Here is a 19611-nt window from a genome sequence, read left to right on the forward strand (position 1 = left end):
TCCAGCAGAATTAACTTCCCAGCCCCAAACAAATCTCTGACTTCATCTGGACTCTAATCAGTAAGGCTTATTAGTGAGAGGGCAAAAAAGTTTGACAGCAGCCCTCCCCAGGCGGGATTTGCCATCCACCCCACACAAGCTGCAGGTGCACAAGGAAGACCCAGAACAGCACAAGGAGAATAGGGCAGAGAAATCCCTGGGTCTCCAGGATGTACCCTGGAGCTCTGCACACCGGCGGAGCCCAGGCATGACCGTAGATTTGTGAGAGCCGGGTATGCACCAGCGCTCCTTTGGAGAGGTGCTGCCCACGTCCTTCCTGCGCGAAGAACAAAGCCTGCCCCTGCCCCAGTCTCCTGCCCCGGTTTTGGGGTGAGAGGTGCTGCCATCCCCTCCCCAGCAGGATGTCAGCAGCGCCCAAACTTAGCAGCATCCCCGGGGCAAGCTGAGAGCGTTGCCAGGGTTCGACACCACCCAGTGCTGGCGCGATGGGGGCACTTCCACGGGGGGGGGAAACGCGCAGGGCGGGCTGGCCGGCAGCTGGGGGTACGGAGACACGGCCCAGGGCGCGGGGACACCGGCGGGGCTCGGCAGCGCAGCCCCCGCGCCCGGCCCGCCCCCGGCCCCGCCCGCCCCCGGCCCCGGCCCCGGCCCCGCCGCACACGGGCGGAGCTGCGGGCGGCGCTGCCGCTGCTGCTGCAGCTGCAGCCGCGCCGGGCCGGGCCGCGCCGCCGGAGCCCGCGGGACCCGCCGCGATGACACTCAAGTCGGGGCGCAGCGCCGGCGGCGGCAGCAGCAGCATGAGGACAGCGCTCTCCGACCTCTACCTGGAGCACCTCCTGCAGAACCGGCCCAAGCCCGAGGTGAGCGGACCGATGCGCCCCCGGCACCCCGCGCCTCTGCCTCCCGCTGTCCCCATCCCGCCGCCCGCATCCCGGCGCCATCCCCGCACGGAGAGCCCCGGCGCGCCCCGCTTCCCTGCGGACCCTCATCCCGGCACCCCGCGCCCGGCTCAGGCCCGGCAGGGATCCCCCGGGGGTCCCGCACCTTCCCGTCCCTCTCGCACGTGCAGGGGGAGGCAGGGCCCCAAAGGCAGGGACCTCGCGGTGGGTACCCAGGTGCGTGCCCGGTGTGTGGCACTGCTGGTCCCCAGCGCTCCCGGAGCAGGGATGCTCCCTGCGGGACGCGGCTGCCACGGTGGAATGGTCAGCCAGCGGGGCCGCCACAACATATCCGGGCAGGGAAGAAGGAGCGGGGTACAGAGGAGGAAGGCTCCGGCATCCTGGCGCCGAAGAGATTGTGCTTGTTTTGCTGCAAAGTTGTAGCTGGTCTGAACTGGAACTGCCTGTCACATGAGCTGATTCAGCTGCTGAGCAACCTCCAGGAACCACAGCATGGACGAGAGGAGGGTGGTGAGTCTTTGCCCCAGAGCAGGAGAATGCAACCAGCCTTTCGCCGGGCAGCGAGTGAGCCGGTGGTCACATGCACCCCACCACCAGCAGGCTGCTGGTTCTGCTGGAGGGGCTCCTTCCTCAGCTGGTGTCATCTGGGGTTGCTTGGGTGCAACCAGGAGAAGGTCAACATTTCCCAGTGCTAAAACAGCTGGTTCTTTCTCTCAGCCTTGAACAGTCATCCCTGTTGAAGCCAAGGCATAATGTGCCTGGACTGAGGTTTCCTTGCAACTATGGGGAGACCCTGAGAGCAGGGAGGCAATTTCCCCACAGTGTTGTCCTTGGCCCTTCCTGTTGGACACTAAAGCATGCAAAAGAGGCTTGTCAGATCTGTCTCACACCAGTGGCTTGTCTGCTTTTTATGTTACAACCTTGGCAGGGTGCTTTGGGAAAAAAAAATAAAGCAAGGTCTCTGGACTAGGCAGCTGCTGAGAGGAGCTGTCCTGTCCCTCTGCCTGCAAGATCCAGGCAAAGGGCCTCCCTGGCTGCAGGCAAAGCAAGGATAAATTGCCAGTGGCAGCCAGGCATGGAAAATGTAGGAGCTGCTGTACAGCTCACTGGTATTACAGTTATTTCAAAAGGGATAAAGAGTGAGATGGTGAACTGAGATCTGCCTGAGGCCTTTTAAAAGGAGCTCCATAGGGCTCCCAACAGGAGTACCGTGTCCTGAGCTTGCCAGTCACTCATGTGCTCCTCTCTGTGTTCTGTGCGTGCACAGACTGTGCTGGCCCACTGTGGCTGTGGGACACCAGGACATTGGCCAACAGCAGCCCTTGGGAAGGGTGCTGGATCTGTCTGACTGCTCCTTGTTTGGAGTTCAAACAGGATGACCAGGAGGTTTCTCTTCTCCATTTTCTCTGATAGAGCCACGTGCTGGGAAGTGCTGCCCTGTGTTCTCACATGGTGGCAGGGCATGCAAACCATGGCAAGTAGAAGCCATGTTATTGCTAGGAAACAAGCCAAAGCCTCATCTCTTGAGCCTTACCTGCTTGCATATCTTTTCCTTATCTCCTGATTGGCAAATACAGATTTACCAAAAAGGTGTGGGCCTTACTCCCAGCTGTGCACCTGGTTGTCGGGGTGACCTTGGGCTTTTCCCTTTATCATCCATGACTCAGATCCCCAGCTGTAAAATGGGCAGCAAATGTGACCTTTGGGAACCTGGTGGAGAAAAGGAGGGTACTTCTAGAGAGGGACCTGAGCCTCAGGGTGCAGAGGGAACACTGCACTTCCCTCTGGGCAGCAGTTCCCAGCAGCCAACCAGCACCAGCTCCGAAGTAGACTGAGGCCACTATCCCCAGAGACCAAATCCTGAATCAACCACAGGTAAAACTTGCTTGGAAGCAGAGCTAAACTTCTGGCTTTGAGCACTGAAGTGGGGAGGGCTGGTTTCAACTTCTTTATCTCATATGTATTTTGCCAGGTTGCTGTCTGTAACAGCTGTGGGGGAAAAGCTATTTTGCAGGGCATGTTCAGGGAGGTGTGGATGGAGTGGCTGGGCAGCTCCTCCTTCTGTCAGTGTTGTGGTTTCGTTGACTGTCTCTTGGAGGTGACCGGTTTCACAAACACATCTGGGAGGCTGTATCAGCCTTTTCTGGTGGGAAGATGGTGCCTCAGCAAAAGTGACTGTGCTCCCTTGAAAATCTGACCAAACTCCATTGCAGCATTCTGTGGTTTGGAGTCAGTGTCAGGGCACATGAAGCTGGCTACCTGATACTGGCTGCCATGACCATTTTGTACCCCTCCTATTTCTCTATTCCCCTTCCTACAGAGACCTGTTGGTGTTGCTGGGCCTTTTCCCAGTGTCAGCAACTGAATCCTGTTGGGTTTAAATGTTTGTTGGTTTGATTTTTTTTTTTTTTTTTGAAACCTCAATCATACTGCTAGAGGGGATTTCGATGAAGTTGTTCCTGTGGTTGTGCTGGCAGACCTGAGAATTCAGTAGCCCCTGGTAGAATGAATTTTGCTACTTTGCTTTCTTTTACACATTGCTGTGCTTTTTTAAACTGTACTGAGACTGAGATGACACATCTGCTGAGTGGTGGGGAGGCAAGGCTGGAGCATAGGAGCTCACAAGGACAGATTGCTTAGTCTTTGCACCAAGCAGTGCCCCAACCTTCCTGCACGCGCTCGTGGTGTTTATAATGTGAGGAGTGCTTATGGATGAAGGGAGCTGGGGTTTTGTTGCTCACTGTGGGCAGTAAAGTGAGTCTTTCTGCCAGCCAGGAGGCCAGTCCTGGAGAAGCTTGGCTTCAGGGTTCCTTCTTGCACCCCAACTGCTGTACTGTGGGGGCCTGCTTGGCAAAACTGGCAGTGCTTTTCTCCATATACGTGCCAGACAGCCCTGTTATTCCAAGACTACCTGATACTGAAGTCTTTTGGTTAGAGCAGGAAGGAGAGCCCAGGAACCAAACCTCTGAACATGCCCTTTGCACTACAGTGCTGCTTCCCCAAGTGCTGCTTCAGCCTCCTGCAAACAAGCTGCCAGTTAATGTTTGATTTGCCCGTGGCATGCAGCAGGACCAACCCTGGCAGACAGTGCTGACCCCTGGGGTCCTCACCACATTCCCTCTTGGCAAATGCTGCCCAAGGAACTGGTGTGCTTCCCTCCACCTTAGGATACAGGGCAGAAATATGGGGTCTTGAGGAAAATGCAGGCAAGGAGCTGGGGTGCTCATCTGTGACCCACACAGCTGGTGGCTCCTCTGTGCATTGCCACCTGGAGCAGGATTTGTGCAGGGTGCCAGCTGCAAGGCACACATGGTGCTTCTGGGTGCTGGGCTGCCCAGCACCCCCCTTGCACAGCCCAGCCCCCCTGCCCCATGGCTGCACCAAGGCTGGCCCAACAGTGGCTGAGCCAGGGTCTGTGGACACAGAACCAGCTCTTAGCAGCGCTCACAGATGTTTCCTGTGGAGCAGTGCACAAGTAGCAGAGTCTGGCCAGCCACCAGTATCACTCAGAAGGCTTTTGAGGTCACAGACCATGTGGGGCCAAACCAGCCAAGAGTGCAGCTGCCAGGAGAGTGCGAGGTTGGAGATCCAGCCAGGCAGCTCATGCGCGCAGTGCATGAGAGCCACACGCGTCTCCTGTTTCTGTTTTCTGGGTGCCAGCACCAGGGCTGGAATCTGCTGCTCTGGGGGTCCTTGTAGTCCTCACCACCAGGCATTTTCCCATTCCCCATCCACTGACTGCCCCACACTGTCAGCAAAAGCCCACACCATCCCAGTGTGGCTGTGGGACAGAGAGAGAGTTGCTGGAGGACTTTTTGGGTTCAGAGCTGCCATCAGGTGACTGGTGACCATCCCCAGGCACAGCAGTGAGTCTCTAGTGACAAGGCTTGTTCTCTAGGAGTCACCAGGGTGACACTGGTGCTGCGTCAGCTTTGAGGGCTGGGTGTTTTCTCCAACTCTCAGCAAAAAGGCAAAGGTCGGGGCCAGGAGGCTCAGCTGATGGGGATGGTGGGGATGGCTGGGATGGGAACTCCCAGTCCCCAGAGCAGACTGTGCTGTGCCCTGGGTCACTGGGCTCTGCTGAGCCTAGAGGTTTGAAGCCAGGAATTGCATGGTCTAAGACTTTCTCAAGGCATGACCAAGATAATTGTGATCTGTGCTGACTCCAACCATCTCATGGGCACTTTGGCCTTGGGTAGGGCTGGAGAAGGTCTTTGTCCTCCTGTTCTCCTTGCACCTGCTGCTTTGGCAGAGGTGGGACAGCTGGCAGAGAGCTGAGGGACAGCTCTAGGCATGCACTCTGCTGGAGCAGCTCCTCTGCCCTTCAGATGGTATGGTAGCAGCATGCTCTGCTAGGGCTGGCAAGCCAGACTGGGGGGCTGCAAGTTGTTCTTCCTTCCACCCCATGAGTTCTTGGCCTGGGTGCTGCTCTGGGCTGGGATTTAGCCTTCTCCTCCATGTTTAAGCCTTGGCAGCCAGAGCTCATGTGGTTGCCTTTTTTCCATGAGAGGGAGGTTGGTTGGCACTGTTAGGAGAGTTGACTTAATAAATGACTTGTCTTCCCTGTTGCTTCATCCTGGTCACACAGCTCCCTGAGCCCTTCCTGCCTTGGCCCAGCCCTGTCAGTACCCTTTCATGGAGGCTGTGACAGTGATTTGCCTTGATGGTTGTCCATCCCTCTCTGCCAGCACCTCTCCCACTGGCCCAGTTAGTTGTGACTTTGCTGACCCTTCGTTTGGCTCTCCCTGCTTTCTGCCATTGCACAGAACTGGATTATTGCCTCAGCCCAGCAGAACTCCAGCTCATCCCTACCAAAGCTAATTTTGCTGTGGTTTAGTGCTGTGGCTGCAGCCCAGCAGCAGATGTTCTTCACCTCAGTTACATCCACATGAACCTTCCCATGCCTCCCACCTTGGCAGGAAAAGGCTGCAGCTTCTCCTCTGCTCCAGGTCAGCTGTCTGTGGTGGGTGAGAGCAAGCTGGGGCAGTGGGATCAGGCTGACATTCCTCAGCTCCTGGCATGGAGCTTCTGGCCCTGGCACTTGGTTGGCAAATCAGGCTGTGGTGGGGAGAGGTGTTGGCTCTGCCTGGCTGGGCATGGCAAGCCACAGTGCTAATGCAGGACTGAAGTCAGTGAGGACCTTACTGGGTGTCCCTGCAGTTGCTGGTTGTGGCTCCCAGCCCAGGTGCTGCTGGGAGGAAGGGCACAGGCTGTGAACTGAGCAGCAAGGCCAGCAGTGTGATGTGGAGTGGGAGAGCCAGGAGGGTTCCTTGTTTTACATCATGGTCTGGTGTAGGAATCTGAGAATGCTGACTGGGCTGGGAGGAGCTGCAGATCAAAGCTGGGCCTGATTTCGCTGGGCCAGCACTGATTTGAGAGAGGCTTGAGGGAAGTCCATTGCACTTGGGGCCAAACTGGGACATCTGTGAGCTGTGCAGAGACTGCCCAGCATGCCTGAGGGATTTAACAGGACTGTGTCAGGCTTTCTCAGACTGGAAGGGAGAAGCTCACTTAGCAGTGTCCTGGCTGCATGGCAGGGTAGGTTTGGAGGTATCTGCCTGAGACTCCGTGCACTCTCCAGTGACCTTGGTGTCAGCACCTGCTGGAAACCAAGAACAGAGGTTTCTTCTTGCCTGAGACCAATGTTTGGCTTCCCAGTGCAAACCAGCGTGAAAGGACCTGTAGCTGGGAGTTGGGAAGGAGAACAGGATGTTTCTGGCTGGCTTGGGAGTACATTGCCTTCAGTGCCAGGATGTGTACGTGGCTCTGCACCATGTCAGTTGCCTGTTGGTGGAGGTGAGGAAAGAACTTGCAAACTGAGCAAGAGCAAAGCCTGGCTCCAGTTCTCAGGGATGAGTCCCAAACTGCTCTGTTCACTTGGTGAAGCTGTCCTGGGCTTCATGCTCTGCAACAAGCTACCTGTGGGCCAAGTACTGCTGTGACACACAAGGAGTGTTTGTGACTCGTTGCTTCAGAAGATGTTCAGCTGTGGACTCTTTGCCTTCTGCTACCTGTAGCTTTCCAAAAGTTTTCTTACCTCCTGTGTTTCCCAAGCTGGAAAACTGCAGATTAAACCCACATCCACATCTTCAAGGGTGAAGCTCTTCTACTTTTTCCTTCTGTGCTCTTACTGTCCTCTCCTCCAGCCCATTCATCTTTCCTCCCCTGTGCCCAACCTGTGCCACGAGCACCCTAACAGGGCTGAGTGGCTCAGCCCCACTGCAGGGATGCAGCATTCCCAGAGGGCCTGTTCAGGTGGAGCCCCTAAACCATGGTCTTTGTTTTGCCCTGACAGGCCATGACTCAGACCCCACACGCCATGACCGAGGACATTTATACCAATGGCTCAGCCCTGGGCAGCCCCTCCCACGGCAACAGCCGCGAGGTGCGGAAGATACGTCTTGTCCAGTTCGAGAAGGTCACAGAGGAGCCCATGGTGAGAACTGGCAAGATCCCCAAGCTTGATGGCACCTGGGGGGTGGAGGGGCACGTTGAACTGTGCCAGTGGGCTGGCTGTGGGGGAAGCAGATCACCGGAGACTTCGGCCGTGGGAAAATGGTGCTGGACGCTGCGTTCTGCCTGGGGACCCGGAATGAGCCCCGTCAGAGGGGGGTGATGCTTGTGCCAAGAGGAGCTGCAGCAGCCTGAGCTGGCCAAGCAGAGTCTTTCCCCCATCCACTGCATAGCCCACCGTGGACATGGACCTGGAGAGGACTTTGCTGAGGGCTGGACAGCTCTCCCCTGCAGCGAGCAGTCATGGATTTTCATGTCTTCCAGGGAATCACGCTGAAGCAAAACGACAGGCAGAGCTGCATGGTGGCCAGGATCTTCCACGGGGGAATGATTCACAGACAAGGTAACAAGGCCTTCATAGAAGCAGTGCATGGGGTGCACGTCTGCAGGTGGTTTCTTTCCGTGCAGCAATAAGGCAGGGCCTCAGCGCTACTGGCTTTCCCCTGTGGCATGGACATCTGTGCCTGTTCCTCTGCTAGGGATGTGTTAGGAACTTGCTGGTCTCTCTGCATGGTTGTCATGTTAATATACTGGAGGCTTTAGGGATAAATAAAGAGTTGGGGGAAGGGCTCTCCCAGAAAGGAACTGGAGACTCTCACGGTGGGGTCACTGTAAGGGGAGATGGAAGCTCTTCCCATTCCTAAAGTGCACAGGTGGGACAGGCATGCTGTAGATTGGCTCTGCAGACCAGAAGAAAGTGCCAAAAGAAAGAAATAGGTGCTGTTTTCTGGTTTTGGGCCTTGCCAAGGAGGAATGGAAATGAAATGTTCTCTGCTTAGAAGAGGCCCCTTTTCCAGCCTTGGATCCAAGTGGGAAGTTGGTGCTTACTGCTGCCAAAATAAGACAGGAGCCATTCCAATAACACTCCTGGAGCCTGATTTATAGCAGCGTATCTGAGGCTGCAATGTGCCTGGGTATATAAACTGAAAACACACAAAGTCAAGAATGCTTGTGTTAAGGGCTCTGTAAGGCAGTTGTCATTGGCTCAGGTGAGGCTGGGTTTGAGTAATTCTGAATCAGCTGCTTTGACCAGACTAAAGCACTGAAGGACACATAGTGGAAAGCAACCTGATGACCTTCAGACTGACTTAAGTTTGTGTATTGGGTGGAGGGGGAAGAATTCATTCCCCTTGTCCTTTATTCCCATGTGCTTAGGTGACATAAGTGGCTCCAGAAGCGCTGCCCAGGCAAACACGGCAGTGTCCTGGCCACAGCTTACCCAGGGGCTTGGGAGTCTGGTGGAGCTGTGCAGTTTGGGTTTGGTGAGCAGCTCTTGTCCCTTTTCTGCATTTTCTTGTTTCTCACATTGCTGGCAGGCTCTCTTCATGTGGGTGATGAAATCATAGAAATCAATGGGCAGAGTGCAAGCAACCACTCAGTTGACCAGCTGCAGAAGATGCTGGTAGGTATTTGTGTTTGACAGGGCTGTTCCCTGGAAAGAACCCCTGTGGCCTGCATGCTGTGAGCATTCACCCCCTCCCAGACACCGGAGCCAGCACACAGCTGCCTGCAGCTTTGTGATGTGGCAGGAACAACACTGCATGCAACCTTGGGGATGTCTCTGCTTGCTGCTTGTTTCTGGCCTCCCGAGATCAGCAGCAAAGGCTGTTGTCTGGGTGACATGTGCTGATACGTGTGGGGCTTGAAAAACACCATGGAAGACACCTCTGTTTGCCCAGGCTGGTGTGCAACTCCAGCCCAGGGGGTGGGTGCTCTTGCAGACCTAGACCACATATGCATGTCATCTTGCTGCCATTATCCTGCTGCTGAGGTTGTGATCCTGCCAGGCCCTTGCTGGAAACAGCTTTGGATGTGGCCTCACGTTGCCTTGGGTTCACCCACTGAGGCCATCCATGACCAACACGTGGGACCTGGGTGGAGGGAGGTGGTAGTGGTGCACCCATCAAAAGCCTAAGCAGTAGGCCTGGCCTTGCTGCAGTGCCACAGTCCTCTCCCGTCTGATGGCAGGATGTCCCTGCCATGGACAGTGGGACCAAGGAGGAGCTTGTCTTTGTCTGCCTCCCAAGAAGGGAGGTTGGCCAAGGAGACCCCTCCAAGCCTCCTGGAGGGAGGTTGTCCCCTATGTGGTTGTCCCTATAGGTCTTGTGACAGATGGGGTAACAGTGCACTGGCCTGTGACAGGCAAGAGAGTGCTGTCACCTTATGTCACCAGGAAGGGCAAAGCAAGAGGCCAGCACGGAGGGAACAGATGGAGAGGACCTGGCAGAACCAGCCCCTCTCCCAGGCTCCTTACTGGGACAGATCTCCATGTTCATTCTGGTGGTGCTTAGCAGTGCTCACAGCCAGACCCTTGTGGAGGTGCTGGTGTCCCCCCATGGGAATGGGATGAGTATGGCAAAGCTGTGCTGCCACAGCTCTAGCTCAGGCCCAGCAGAGCTGTTTCTAACCAGGCTGTGCTGTCACAGGGAGCATCCAGGAGCCTTGCCTTTCCAGGTCCTGGCACTCAGCACCTCCCTGCACAGGTTGCTGCTGTTGAGCTGCCTCCAGACACCACCTTCTCCAACTCTTCTTTTTCCCCTTCCTTTGTTCACTAGAAAGAAACCAAGGGGACGGTCTCATTAAAAGTCATTCCCAACCAACAAAGCCGCCTCCCTGCTCTCCAGGTAAGTGCAGCCTCTAGATCTGCAGGCAGTGCTGGGACATGGCTGTGGGACACAGAGGGACCAGAGCAAACCATGCAGAAGGACAAGTGCTGGGGAGAGAGCTCTGCAGAGCCAGGGGTATCAGGACAAGAGGGATTGGTTGCCTTGTCACCTTGTCTGAGCTGCTGGAGGCTGAAGGAACATGTCCTGTGCTTACATTGCTGCAAGTAAGCAGATTTGGCCCTGTGTGGATGTATTCACCCAGTGTGTATGAAGGAACATGGACCTGGGTTGCCTGAGCCACAGCGGTGGCTGTGTGCAGTGTTTGGGGATGGGACAGCAGCAGGACCTGCACATGAGGGAGCACGTAAGAGTCTCCTCCACAGCTGTGACAGGGCCACAGCAGCCCCTCCTGGGGCAGCACCAGGCTCTGTGCTCCCTGCTGTCACAGCCCCAGAAGGCTGTCATGAGCCTGGGTGCCACCAGCACACCTGTGCACAGCGAGGGGAAGGAAGGAAGCAGTGAGGGGGAGGAAGGAAGCGGTGGGGGTAAGGAAGGCAGTTCCTTGCACCTGCTGCCACTGCAAGGCTGTGGGGCTGTGCTGTGGCAGGGGAGACACCTGCCTGGCTTTGCCTTTGAGGTCCTGCTGTGGCTGAAATGGAATATTGGGGTGGGCTGGGTGCTCTGCTGAGACTTCACTGCATGGTAGCTGGGATGCTGTCCTGTCTCAGGGTGGAGGAGCCAACCCCAGGACAGCCCCTCCATCATGGACGGGCAGGAGTGGGGGAGGAGTTCAGAGGCAGAGGTTGTGGGCTGGGTGGTGCTGGGATGGGCTGAAAGACCCCATGTCATTCTTTACCCAGAGAGGCTGAAGTTTCTCAACATGGTGGCAAGTGAAAACTCTTGCTCAGTCCATGCTGTCCCCAGTCCAGCTCAACCAGCCTTGCACACGTGTCTTCCCTTCCCTGCTGTCTATCTGCCCTCCCTGGCCTGACCCAGCCAACTTCAGTTGGCCAGGCCAACTCAGTGCCAGGGGAAAAGCTATCCCTGAGAAAAAGAACACAGTTGCTGGCTCACCTGAGTCTGGTCTGTCTTGGGGTACCAGTGAAGAGCAGAGACCTCCAGGCAGGTGCCTGGGCAGTGCTTTCTGTGTATCCCTTGTGTGTTTGTGTGGATGATCAGTTTCTTGGTGCCAGAGAGTGCTCACAAAGCAAGCATCAGTCCTCATTCTGAGAGGAGATTCCACTCTTGTTTTCCATTGTGAGGGATCTCATGCCACAGCTTGATCCATGTGCTCTTTTCTGGTAGTGAAAGGGAACCATTGTGTTGTGATGGCTCTGTGCCTCCAGCAGCACTGCTGAAGGAGGATATACTGGGAGAAATGGTTTTAATGTGGAACAAGGACAGCATGGTCTACTCTACCCAAGGAGGACTTTGCAGGCCTTGCCTCTGATGTCTGAGTACAGGACAGGCAGGACCCCACATGAAACCCTTTGCCCCCTTGCTTCATGCTGTATTTCTGGGATGTATAACTTGCTAGGGTTGTGCTCAGGGTTCCCTTAACCCTGCCTTTCACTCCCCATCTACCATACCCTGCTTGGTCCTGATGTGGTCCTGATCTTGCTGGCTAGAGGCAAATTGCAGCTGCAGCAGCATTTCAGACAAGAAACAACTCATCCAGGCCACGCAGAACACACTGGCTGCACATGTGTGGTCTGTCCTCCTCCTGGGATAGATGGCTCTCATCTATTCTGTTGCTCTCTGAGTCTGTTCTTCCTGAACAGCCTTCCTGGAAGACAGTGTCCATGTGTGAAAACCACATGCCATTTTTTGACCTTCCAAAGATGGTTGGAGGCAACAAAAGCCCAGGGATGCCTGGCTGCCTGCTGGCTTCAGGGGGACTTGAGGCCAGGGGATGGCAGTGGGGTGGGGTGCCCCAGTGCAAGTAGGTGTTGCAGCTTCCCTCCCAAAGCTGAGCAAGCAGATGGGGCAGGGAAAGTTCACTTTCTCACACCTTCTTGGTCCCCAGGACTTCTCTCAGGAGGGTGCACAGTGGCCTGGGAAGCAGGAGCTGTTCCTTTCCAGTCACAGGTGACTTTGCAAGAGTAGCTGATGCTGAAGGGCCCAGGACAGACCAAGGCAGGGATGGACTCAACACTGCAGCCCTGAAGGCCTCATGCCATGCAGGGAGTGCCCATTTCTGGGAAAAGGCCAGCACAGAGGAGCTGGGCATTGAGACATGGCCTTCCCAAGAGTCCCCAGGACATGATACTGCAGGATGCCACTTCAGGGAGGCTCCATGAACACCAGCTGTGGACATGTAGGCCTGCCTAGAGCCCTGTCACTGGCTCCCAGTAGGGCCAAGATGCCATTTCTTCTCCCTCCCTCATCCACCCACCAGCACATCTCACTGCAGTTCCATGCCCAAGAGCTTCCTCCGAAGCTTTGTGCATCTCCTTTTTTCCCACCCAGCCTTGTGGGGCTTTGAAAAGCAGCAGGGACTGTGGTCCCTCCTGGAGCAGGGACCCTGTGCCTGGAACCATCCGTGCAATCACTGCTGGGGGATGCAAGGTGGGGGCAGGACCAAATCTAGCCACCTGCATGGCCATGATGACCCTGGTCTGCTCTCTGTTTTGCAGATGTTCATGAGGGCACAGTTTGACTATGACCCCAAAAAAGATAACCTGATCCCCTGCAAGGAAGCAGGACTGAAGTTTCAGATCGGTGATGTGATTCAGATCATAAACAAGGATGACAGCAACTGGTGGCAGGGCCGGGTGGAGGGCTCCTGCACCGAGTCAGCAGGACTCATCCCTTCTCCAGAGCTGCAGGAGTGGTAGGTGCCTGGATTTGACCAGAAGGGCTGGATCTGGGAGTGGAGGTGGGAACAGTGACCACATGCTATCAGGAGTTTGACTGTGTTGGGTAACACCAGTGTTGCTGCTGAGAAAAGGGGGTAAATGTCCCCTTCATCTGCTGCAGTGTGAGCCTTTGCCTGTCCCAGCAGCCAACCTGCTCCTCTTGGCTTTGCATGTCTGAGGGACAGGGCTGGGGTGACAGCTGTGGCCCATGGTGGTGTCCTCTCTTGGCAGGCGTGTGGCGAGTGTCACCCAGTCCAGTCAGAGTGAATCCCCAAGCTGTAGCCCCTTTGGGAAGAAGAAGAAGTGCAAAGATAAATACTTGGCCAAGCACAGCTCAAGTAAGTGTGAGCGGGGCAGTGGGCTCCATCCCAAGCCCTGGGAGATGGCATCACTCCTGCCTCTGGACAGGGGTGGGTCTGTCCTCCAGGGGAGTCAACCAGCTGTGTTGGCAGTGCAACCTCAGAAGGATATCCCACCGCTGTCAGATTTTTTGAGTCCCTTCTTCAGTCTTCATACCCCTAAGGTGGCCACAGCTGTGTCCCCATGTAGTGCCCAAGGCCAGAGCTGGCTCAGCACCAAGCTCCTGTGCTCTCCTGTGGCAACAATTCCTGACATTCCTGGGTTTGTGAGGCCAGGCTCCAGGCCTCAAACACCACAGGCTGCTGAACAGAGGGCAGGCAGTGGCTGTGGTGCTGCTCAGCAATTGAGGAGCAGCCCAAACTGCTCCCACAGCTGCCAAATGGTTGCTGTCCCTTTGGGGCAGGGGATTGCCCCACAGCCACCGATGCAAATGCCCTGAGCTGGCAGAGGTGGGTACCTGAGGACATGCTGGCTCCTAGCCCGGCCTGCAGCTACAGCCAGCAACAAACAAGGCTGTAAATCACCAAGATAAATAAAGCTCCCCCACCTTCAAGCTCCCTGCAGCATCCTGCTGCCTCTCCACACAGCTCCCAGGTCCTGCTGTCCTGAGCAGAATTACTGAGCAAAAGCAGTCCTGGCTTCTTCAGAAGCTGCTGGTCCAGCTCCCCAGCACCCACTCTGCCCCTCACATGCTGCTTGCTGTTGAGGCTGCTGCATTTTCCCCAAGCAGCCAAATGTGAATGAGCGCTCAGCCCAGTCCTGACCACTGTGTCTTATTTTGCCCAAGGACCTGGGTTTGGTATGACATGCACAAGGTCCTGCTCCTGTGGCCAAGACAGCTCTGACCATTCTATATCTTGTTTCTCCTCCTTCCCAGTTTTTGACCAGCTGGATGTTGTTTCCTATGAGGAGGTGGTGAGACTGCCTGCCTTCAAGAGGAAGACTCTGGTGCTCATTGGTAGGTCCTGTCCCAGGCATCCTCTGCAGCACAGGGCTCTGTGGTGGGTCCCAGGGGAACCAGGACTGCACAGGGACTGGGGCAGCCCTCCCAAACCTTGGAACATCTGGGGAGCACTTCTGCTTGCAGCTGAGCTCCTCCATGTAGCATTGTGCATGGTCTGGCAGCTGCACTGCAATGCTGAGTTAATTCGGGCATTTGCAGCTCATGAGTATTTTCATGGAAAATCTTTATTAAAAACAGCTCTGGTCTGCACAGCTGCACCAAAGCATGGCCTCCCACGCTGTAGGGACTGAGCTCTTGGTGGTGGACTCCATGGGCGTGGGCAGCCCACCAAGTCCAGCTGTGCTGGCTGCTCAGCAGGCAGCAGTCCTGCCTCTGGCTGGGGCTGGAGGTGAGCAATCCTGGGGTGGGGAGAGCCTCCTCCAGAGCTGGAAGACACCACAGACCAACACAGAAAGCACATCCTGGGCAAGGACCAAGCCAAGCTCTGCACCTTTCCTCAGACCTAGAGCTGTGGAGGCTGCTCTGGGCCCAGCTCCAGTGTCCATCTCTCTCTCTATCCAGGGGCCAGCGGTGTGGGCCGGAGCCACATCAAGAACGCTCTGCTCAACAGCAACCCAGACAAGTTCATGTATCCACCCCCATGTAAGTACCCAGCTAGGGTAGAAGGCACAGCACAGGATGCATTTCCTCTCATCTCTTTGATCTAGGACTTTGTGACAGCAGATGGGAGGCGGAAAATGTTCTTCCAGCACCACCAAGCCCCTGAAGTCAGAGGTCCCCACATGGGGCACTGCAGGGCCTCCCTGCCTTGCTGTCCCAAGTGATGAACCTACCCATGCACAGCTGCAGGGCTGCTGCCACCCACTCTGCAGATACCTCACTCTTCTCCTCCCAGTGTCTGTCCTCGGGCTAGCTGAGCTCCCTACTTTTCCCAAGCAGGACACAGTAAAATGGGATTAGTACAGCCTAGTTTTCGGGTACACAGGGCTTCCATGCCTGCTCCACTCTGTCCTAGTCTGTCAGCAGGCCAGCACTCACCTCTCCCTCCCTCCCCAGACACCACACGCCCCCAGAAGAAGAATGAGGTGGATGGGAAGGACTACTACTTTGTCTCCACTGAGGAGATGACCCGGGACATCTCAGCCAATGAGTTCTTGGAGTTTGGAAGCTACCAGGGAAACATGTTTGGCACCAAGTTTGAAACAGTGCACAAGATCCACCAGCAGGACAAAGTCGCTATTTTGGACATTGAGCCCCAGGTAGGGAGCGGCGGAAGGGGTGGGTGGGACAGGGGCTGCCACAAATTCAACTCCCTGTGTGCTGGCTGTGACTGCTGCCTTCCCTGGTGCACTGCCCACCTGCCCTTCCCAAAGGAATGAACCAGAGAGTCCTGGGGTGGCATTTCCCTTCCCAAGACATGGGTATTCCCCCTCACAGCACACACCTGGCTGTGACAGCAAGTCCGTGACCAGGCTGCAGTGGGAGTGGAGTGCAGGGACTCTTTTTCAGGAGTCTACCCAGAAAGCCCATTTCCCCAGCGAGGGGTGTCTTCTTCAGCCCACCACTGCATCACAGACACCATGGCAGCCTGGCTGGGGCAGGGTGGGGGAGTGGGGGACAGCAGCCTTGGCTATGCTTGCTCCCCCCCTGGGGAATGGCCACACTCTGGTAACTACACCCCTGTCTCTACAGACCCTCAAGATCGTCCGCACGGCCGAGCTCTCCCCGTTCATTGTCTTCATTGCCCCGACAGACAAGGCAGAGGAGGTGAGTGCCAAAGGCTGTCCCCCTCCTGTCCTCCTCCAGCTGGGCTTACCAGCCCATGGCAGGGGGCTACAAGCCCACTGCAGCAACCCAGGGTTCTCCTTACTCCACATCAGCTTCTTCCTGCCTACTTAGATTTTGGTGGTCCAGAACTCAGCCCCGACCTGAGAAACGGGAATTCCTGCAGCTGTAGCCTCCGTGTCTCTGACTGACACCCACCCCCAGCAACCATCATCCCTGCAGCATAATCAGCTGTGGGGAGCACAGCCCAGCACCTGGGGCTGGACCACTTATCCTGCCATCAGCTATGCAAATGGACACACAAACAACGGCTCCTTTCATTCTTTGCCTCATTAAGATGCTGATCGCTTCAACGTTAGGATGAAAGCAACACTGATACCGCAGTTAACTCACTCAGAGCCAAGCACAACGCTGGCAGCCAGGTTGCCACTTCCCAGGAAGCCCCTTGGATGCAGGGAGCAGTGCTGCAGTGATGGCACCACAGGGAAACCCAGAGCTGTGCTCCTCCTGGACTCACAGGCAGCCGAGGCATCTATCCCAGCCTATTAAATTTGGGTTCGTAAAGCTTGAAGTACAGGCTGCAGGGAGGGTATTTATGCATCCTTCAGAACAAGTATTTGGAGACACTTCAGTTTGCAGAGGGTTGTACAGCCTGGTGTAGCTGGCTGGGAAGGGGGAAGAAGGGGACAAATCTCAGAGCAGGGAGGCCCTGCTGCTGCCCCCACCTCGTTCCTGTCACCCACTGCTGCCTCCAGCCAGAGGAATTACATCCTGCTGCAGTGGGCAGGGCCAGCCCTGCTGCCAGGCACTATTTATAACCCTGCAGCTCAGCTCGCTTCTAGGAGGGGGATGCAGCAGCGTTAATGTGACCCAGCAGAGCTCACATGACCCGGCAAACTGCTCATTGCTCTCCCCTCTCCACCCCGGAGAGCTGCCAGCTTCATCCATAACACAGACAAAATTAGTTTTCTAAGAATAGATGAATATTTTCAGTAACTCTTTTCAAGATAAAGGTAGCTAAGCAGTTTTCTTTTTCTTTTTTTTCTTCTTCCTGGGGTAATTGTTAATTACATTTAAAGTTTGTCAGTGTTGAACTGAACATCTTCAAGACAGAAACCTTTCCTCAGGGAAGGTGTGGTGCAAGTATTAGATCTGTAATATGGTTTTAGTGCTGACCACTAAAGGTGACAGTGCTGTGATTTATACCAAACTGATCTAACAGAAAAGGTAAAGACATTAAGACTGGCCTGATTTAGGTGAATTAGTACCTGTTGAGGTCTATTTAATCTATTACTAGTAGATATAATTATGTAATAGATACAGTAATTAATATACTCTATCTGTTTAGGTCTATCAATATCTGTCTAGGTCTATTTAATGTATTAATAATAGATACATAGTAGATATATAATGATTACTAATATAATGTAGTAGTATCTGTTTAGGTCTATTAATATCTGCACACAGCAGAGCTCAGTGAGCACTGCACCCCAAGCTATCCCTTTCAAGCTGCAATAGGGAATATGTGGAAATTGCTTGGAATCCATTGTTGGGGACAGAGCTGCCTGCAGGGATGCACCCCTGGGATGCCCCTGGGAGCTGGACAGCTTAGCCACACCAGCAGGAGGGGGCAGGCAGCTTTGCTTTTACTGTCAAAGCACTAAAAAACAGCCAAAGCCAGGAGAAAAGCTGGTAGAACTTTGCCAGCTGGTGCAGTTCTGGTGAAAAGCCAGTGGGAAGGGAGCATCCTGCAGGGATCCTTCCTCCAACCCAGCCCGAGGCCGTGGGCTGGCTGCACTGCCCAGCACAGCCCTGAGCCCCCTGCTGCTCCCTGGCAGCTGCCACAGAGCGTTTTAAAGGTAAATATGAGACCAAGCAGGCGCGGCCTCGCCTTGGCAGGTAACCTGATGCTCCCAGCATTGTATGGGAGTGTCCAGCACAAGCCCCAGACCCAAGCCCATAGATCCTGGATCCTGGGCTGTCAGACGTGCTGCAAGGATGCTCTGTGCTCTGGTAATTCACAACCACTTGAGTTGTTTTGGTGGTGGAAGGGAAGGAAGGAGGGGAGTGTCCCGGTTGGGAGGACTGTGAAATTCTCCTCTCCATCCTCCTGAGCACTGTCCTGTTTTTGCAGTCAGAGGCTTTGCAGCAGCTCCGGAAGGAGTCGGAGAGCATCCGGAGCCGGTACGCACACTACTTCGACCTCTCCCTGGTCAACAATGGGGTGGAAGAAAGCCTCCAGCTGCTGCAGGAAGCCTTTGAGCAGGCCTGCAGCTCTCCACAGTGGGTGCCTGTCTCCTGGGTCTACTGAGAGAGCATCCAACCCCAGCCGCTTCCCATCAACCATCCTGCAGCCATGGGGAGAAACCTCCTCAGCTTCCCCCGGTGCACACACAGCCCAGCGTAACTCCCTTCCTCTGCTGCTCCATGGACACAGTCTCGATTGGTTGACACGCACAGAGGGTGCCCAGATCTCCTCTCCTGGGGGAAGGAACGCAGGACAGGGGTTGCCTGGGGGACAGCCACTTCCCGTGGCCCTGCAGGGCAGGTCAGTGGCTACAGCAGAGCCCAGGGCACCCCTTAGCTCAAGAGCACAGCTCCCTGCCTCACCAGGCAAGGGAAAGCACAGTCCTGCTGCAGCACCCACCTGATCTTCTCTGCACCAATGCCAAGGGAAGTGGCAGCACAGGAGCTTTCCAGGCAGACACCTCCTGACATTGCAGGAGTGCACACAACCCCCTGCCCGGTGCCCCTGAGGCTTCAAGGAAGCCCACAGCTTATGAGGCCTCACACAGACCAACTACAGCCAAGGGCTTCCTCTCACAAACAGGGAAAAGTAGAAAAAGGCAACCCAGGATTTATTTGATGGATGTGGCGTGGAGCACCCACCCCCAGGCAGGCCTCACCCTGTGTTCCAAGGTTGGGATTTTCTGATTCACCCTGTGCAACCATAGGTGTAAAAACTCACTGTATTGAAATTCTCACCGTGCAGCTTGGATTGTTATAGCCTGGCCAGAGAAACTCAGCAGCAGCTGAGCAAGTCCCAGAGACCAAAACCCAGAGGGACTGTTCAATGGGTAAATTACATCCAGCCACAAGTATCTGTTGCATGCAGTAGAAGAGTCTCTACAAAGATCATCCAGGCATGTTTTCCAGAGTCTAGGGTGTCTCACACTCTGTATGCAAACATGAAAGCCATCCTCACCACGGGGTTCCTCCTGCAGGAGTGCACTGATGCACAAGCCCCACCACACCATGGCTGTGAAGTATCACACTGCCTCCTGGGCAAACCACAGCCATCGTTTAAGTGAAAATCTCATTTGTGTGTTCAGTCAGCTATAGGGGCAAGGGGAAGGTGGTTAAAGTCTTGTGCAATTTTTTTTAAGAATGCCAAAAATAAAAATCTATGTGCAATAGGGACCTTCGTTCTGATCCACTGCAGGGAAATAATGAGCAGCAATAAATGTGTGCTGAAACATGGCCATGACTGGTGTTTTACATCGCAGGCTGTTTTACTTGCTCATTCCTGGAGCTCTGTTCCCACCCCCTGACCTGAACACACCCAAGACTGGGCAGGCCAGGACTGAACAGTCCCTCGAGGCACCATGAGACCTTTCCAGCAACTC

At 55.3% G+C, this 19611-nt stretch overlaps 1 protein-coding gene across 1 annotated transcript; it reads left to right on the forward strand.

Moving 5' to 3' along the window:
- Positions 1-648: 648 nt before the first annotated feature.
- On the forward strand, positions 649-19465 carry MPP1 (MAGUK p55 scaffold protein 1). Its single transcript, XM_071569564.1, has 12 exons — positions 649-860; positions 7195-7335; positions 7677-7755; positions 8729-8814; positions 9968-10036; positions 12655-12851; positions 13108-13214; positions 14114-14194; positions 14762-14842; positions 15257-15459; positions 15893-15967; positions 18120-19465. The coding sequence occupies exons 1-12, from the start codon at positions 753-755 to the stop codon at positions 18294-18296; spliced, it is 1404 nt and encodes a 467-aa protein (XP_071425665.1). The 5' UTR covers positions 649-752; the 3' UTR covers positions 18297-19465.
- The last annotated feature ends 146 nt before the right edge of the window (positions 19466-19611 follow it).

This window comes from Pithys albifrons, chromosome 14 (assembly GCF_047495875.1).
Source record: "Pithys albifrons albifrons isolate INPA30051 chromosome 14, PitAlb_v1, whole genome shotgun sequence".
Classification (NCBI taxonomy): Eukaryota; Metazoa; Chordata; class Aves; order Passeriformes; family Thamnophilidae; genus Pithys; species Pithys albifrons.

What these genes read in the sequence shown, in the direction of transcription:
- MPP1 (XM_071569564.1), top strand. Translation starts at nt 753, where the DNA reads ATGACACTCAAGTCGGGGCGCAGCGCCGGCGGCGGCAGCAGCAGCATG. An exon ending in AGAACCGGCCCAAGCCCGAG is followed by an intron (nt 861 to 7,194) that starts GTGAGCGGACCG and finishes TTGCCCTGACAG; the next exon opens with GCCATGACTCAGACCCCACA. An exon ending in GTTCATGTATCCACCCCCAT is followed by an intron (nt 14,843 to 15,256) that starts GTAAGTACCCAG and finishes CTCCCTCCCCAG; the next exon opens with ACACCACACGCCCCCAGAAG.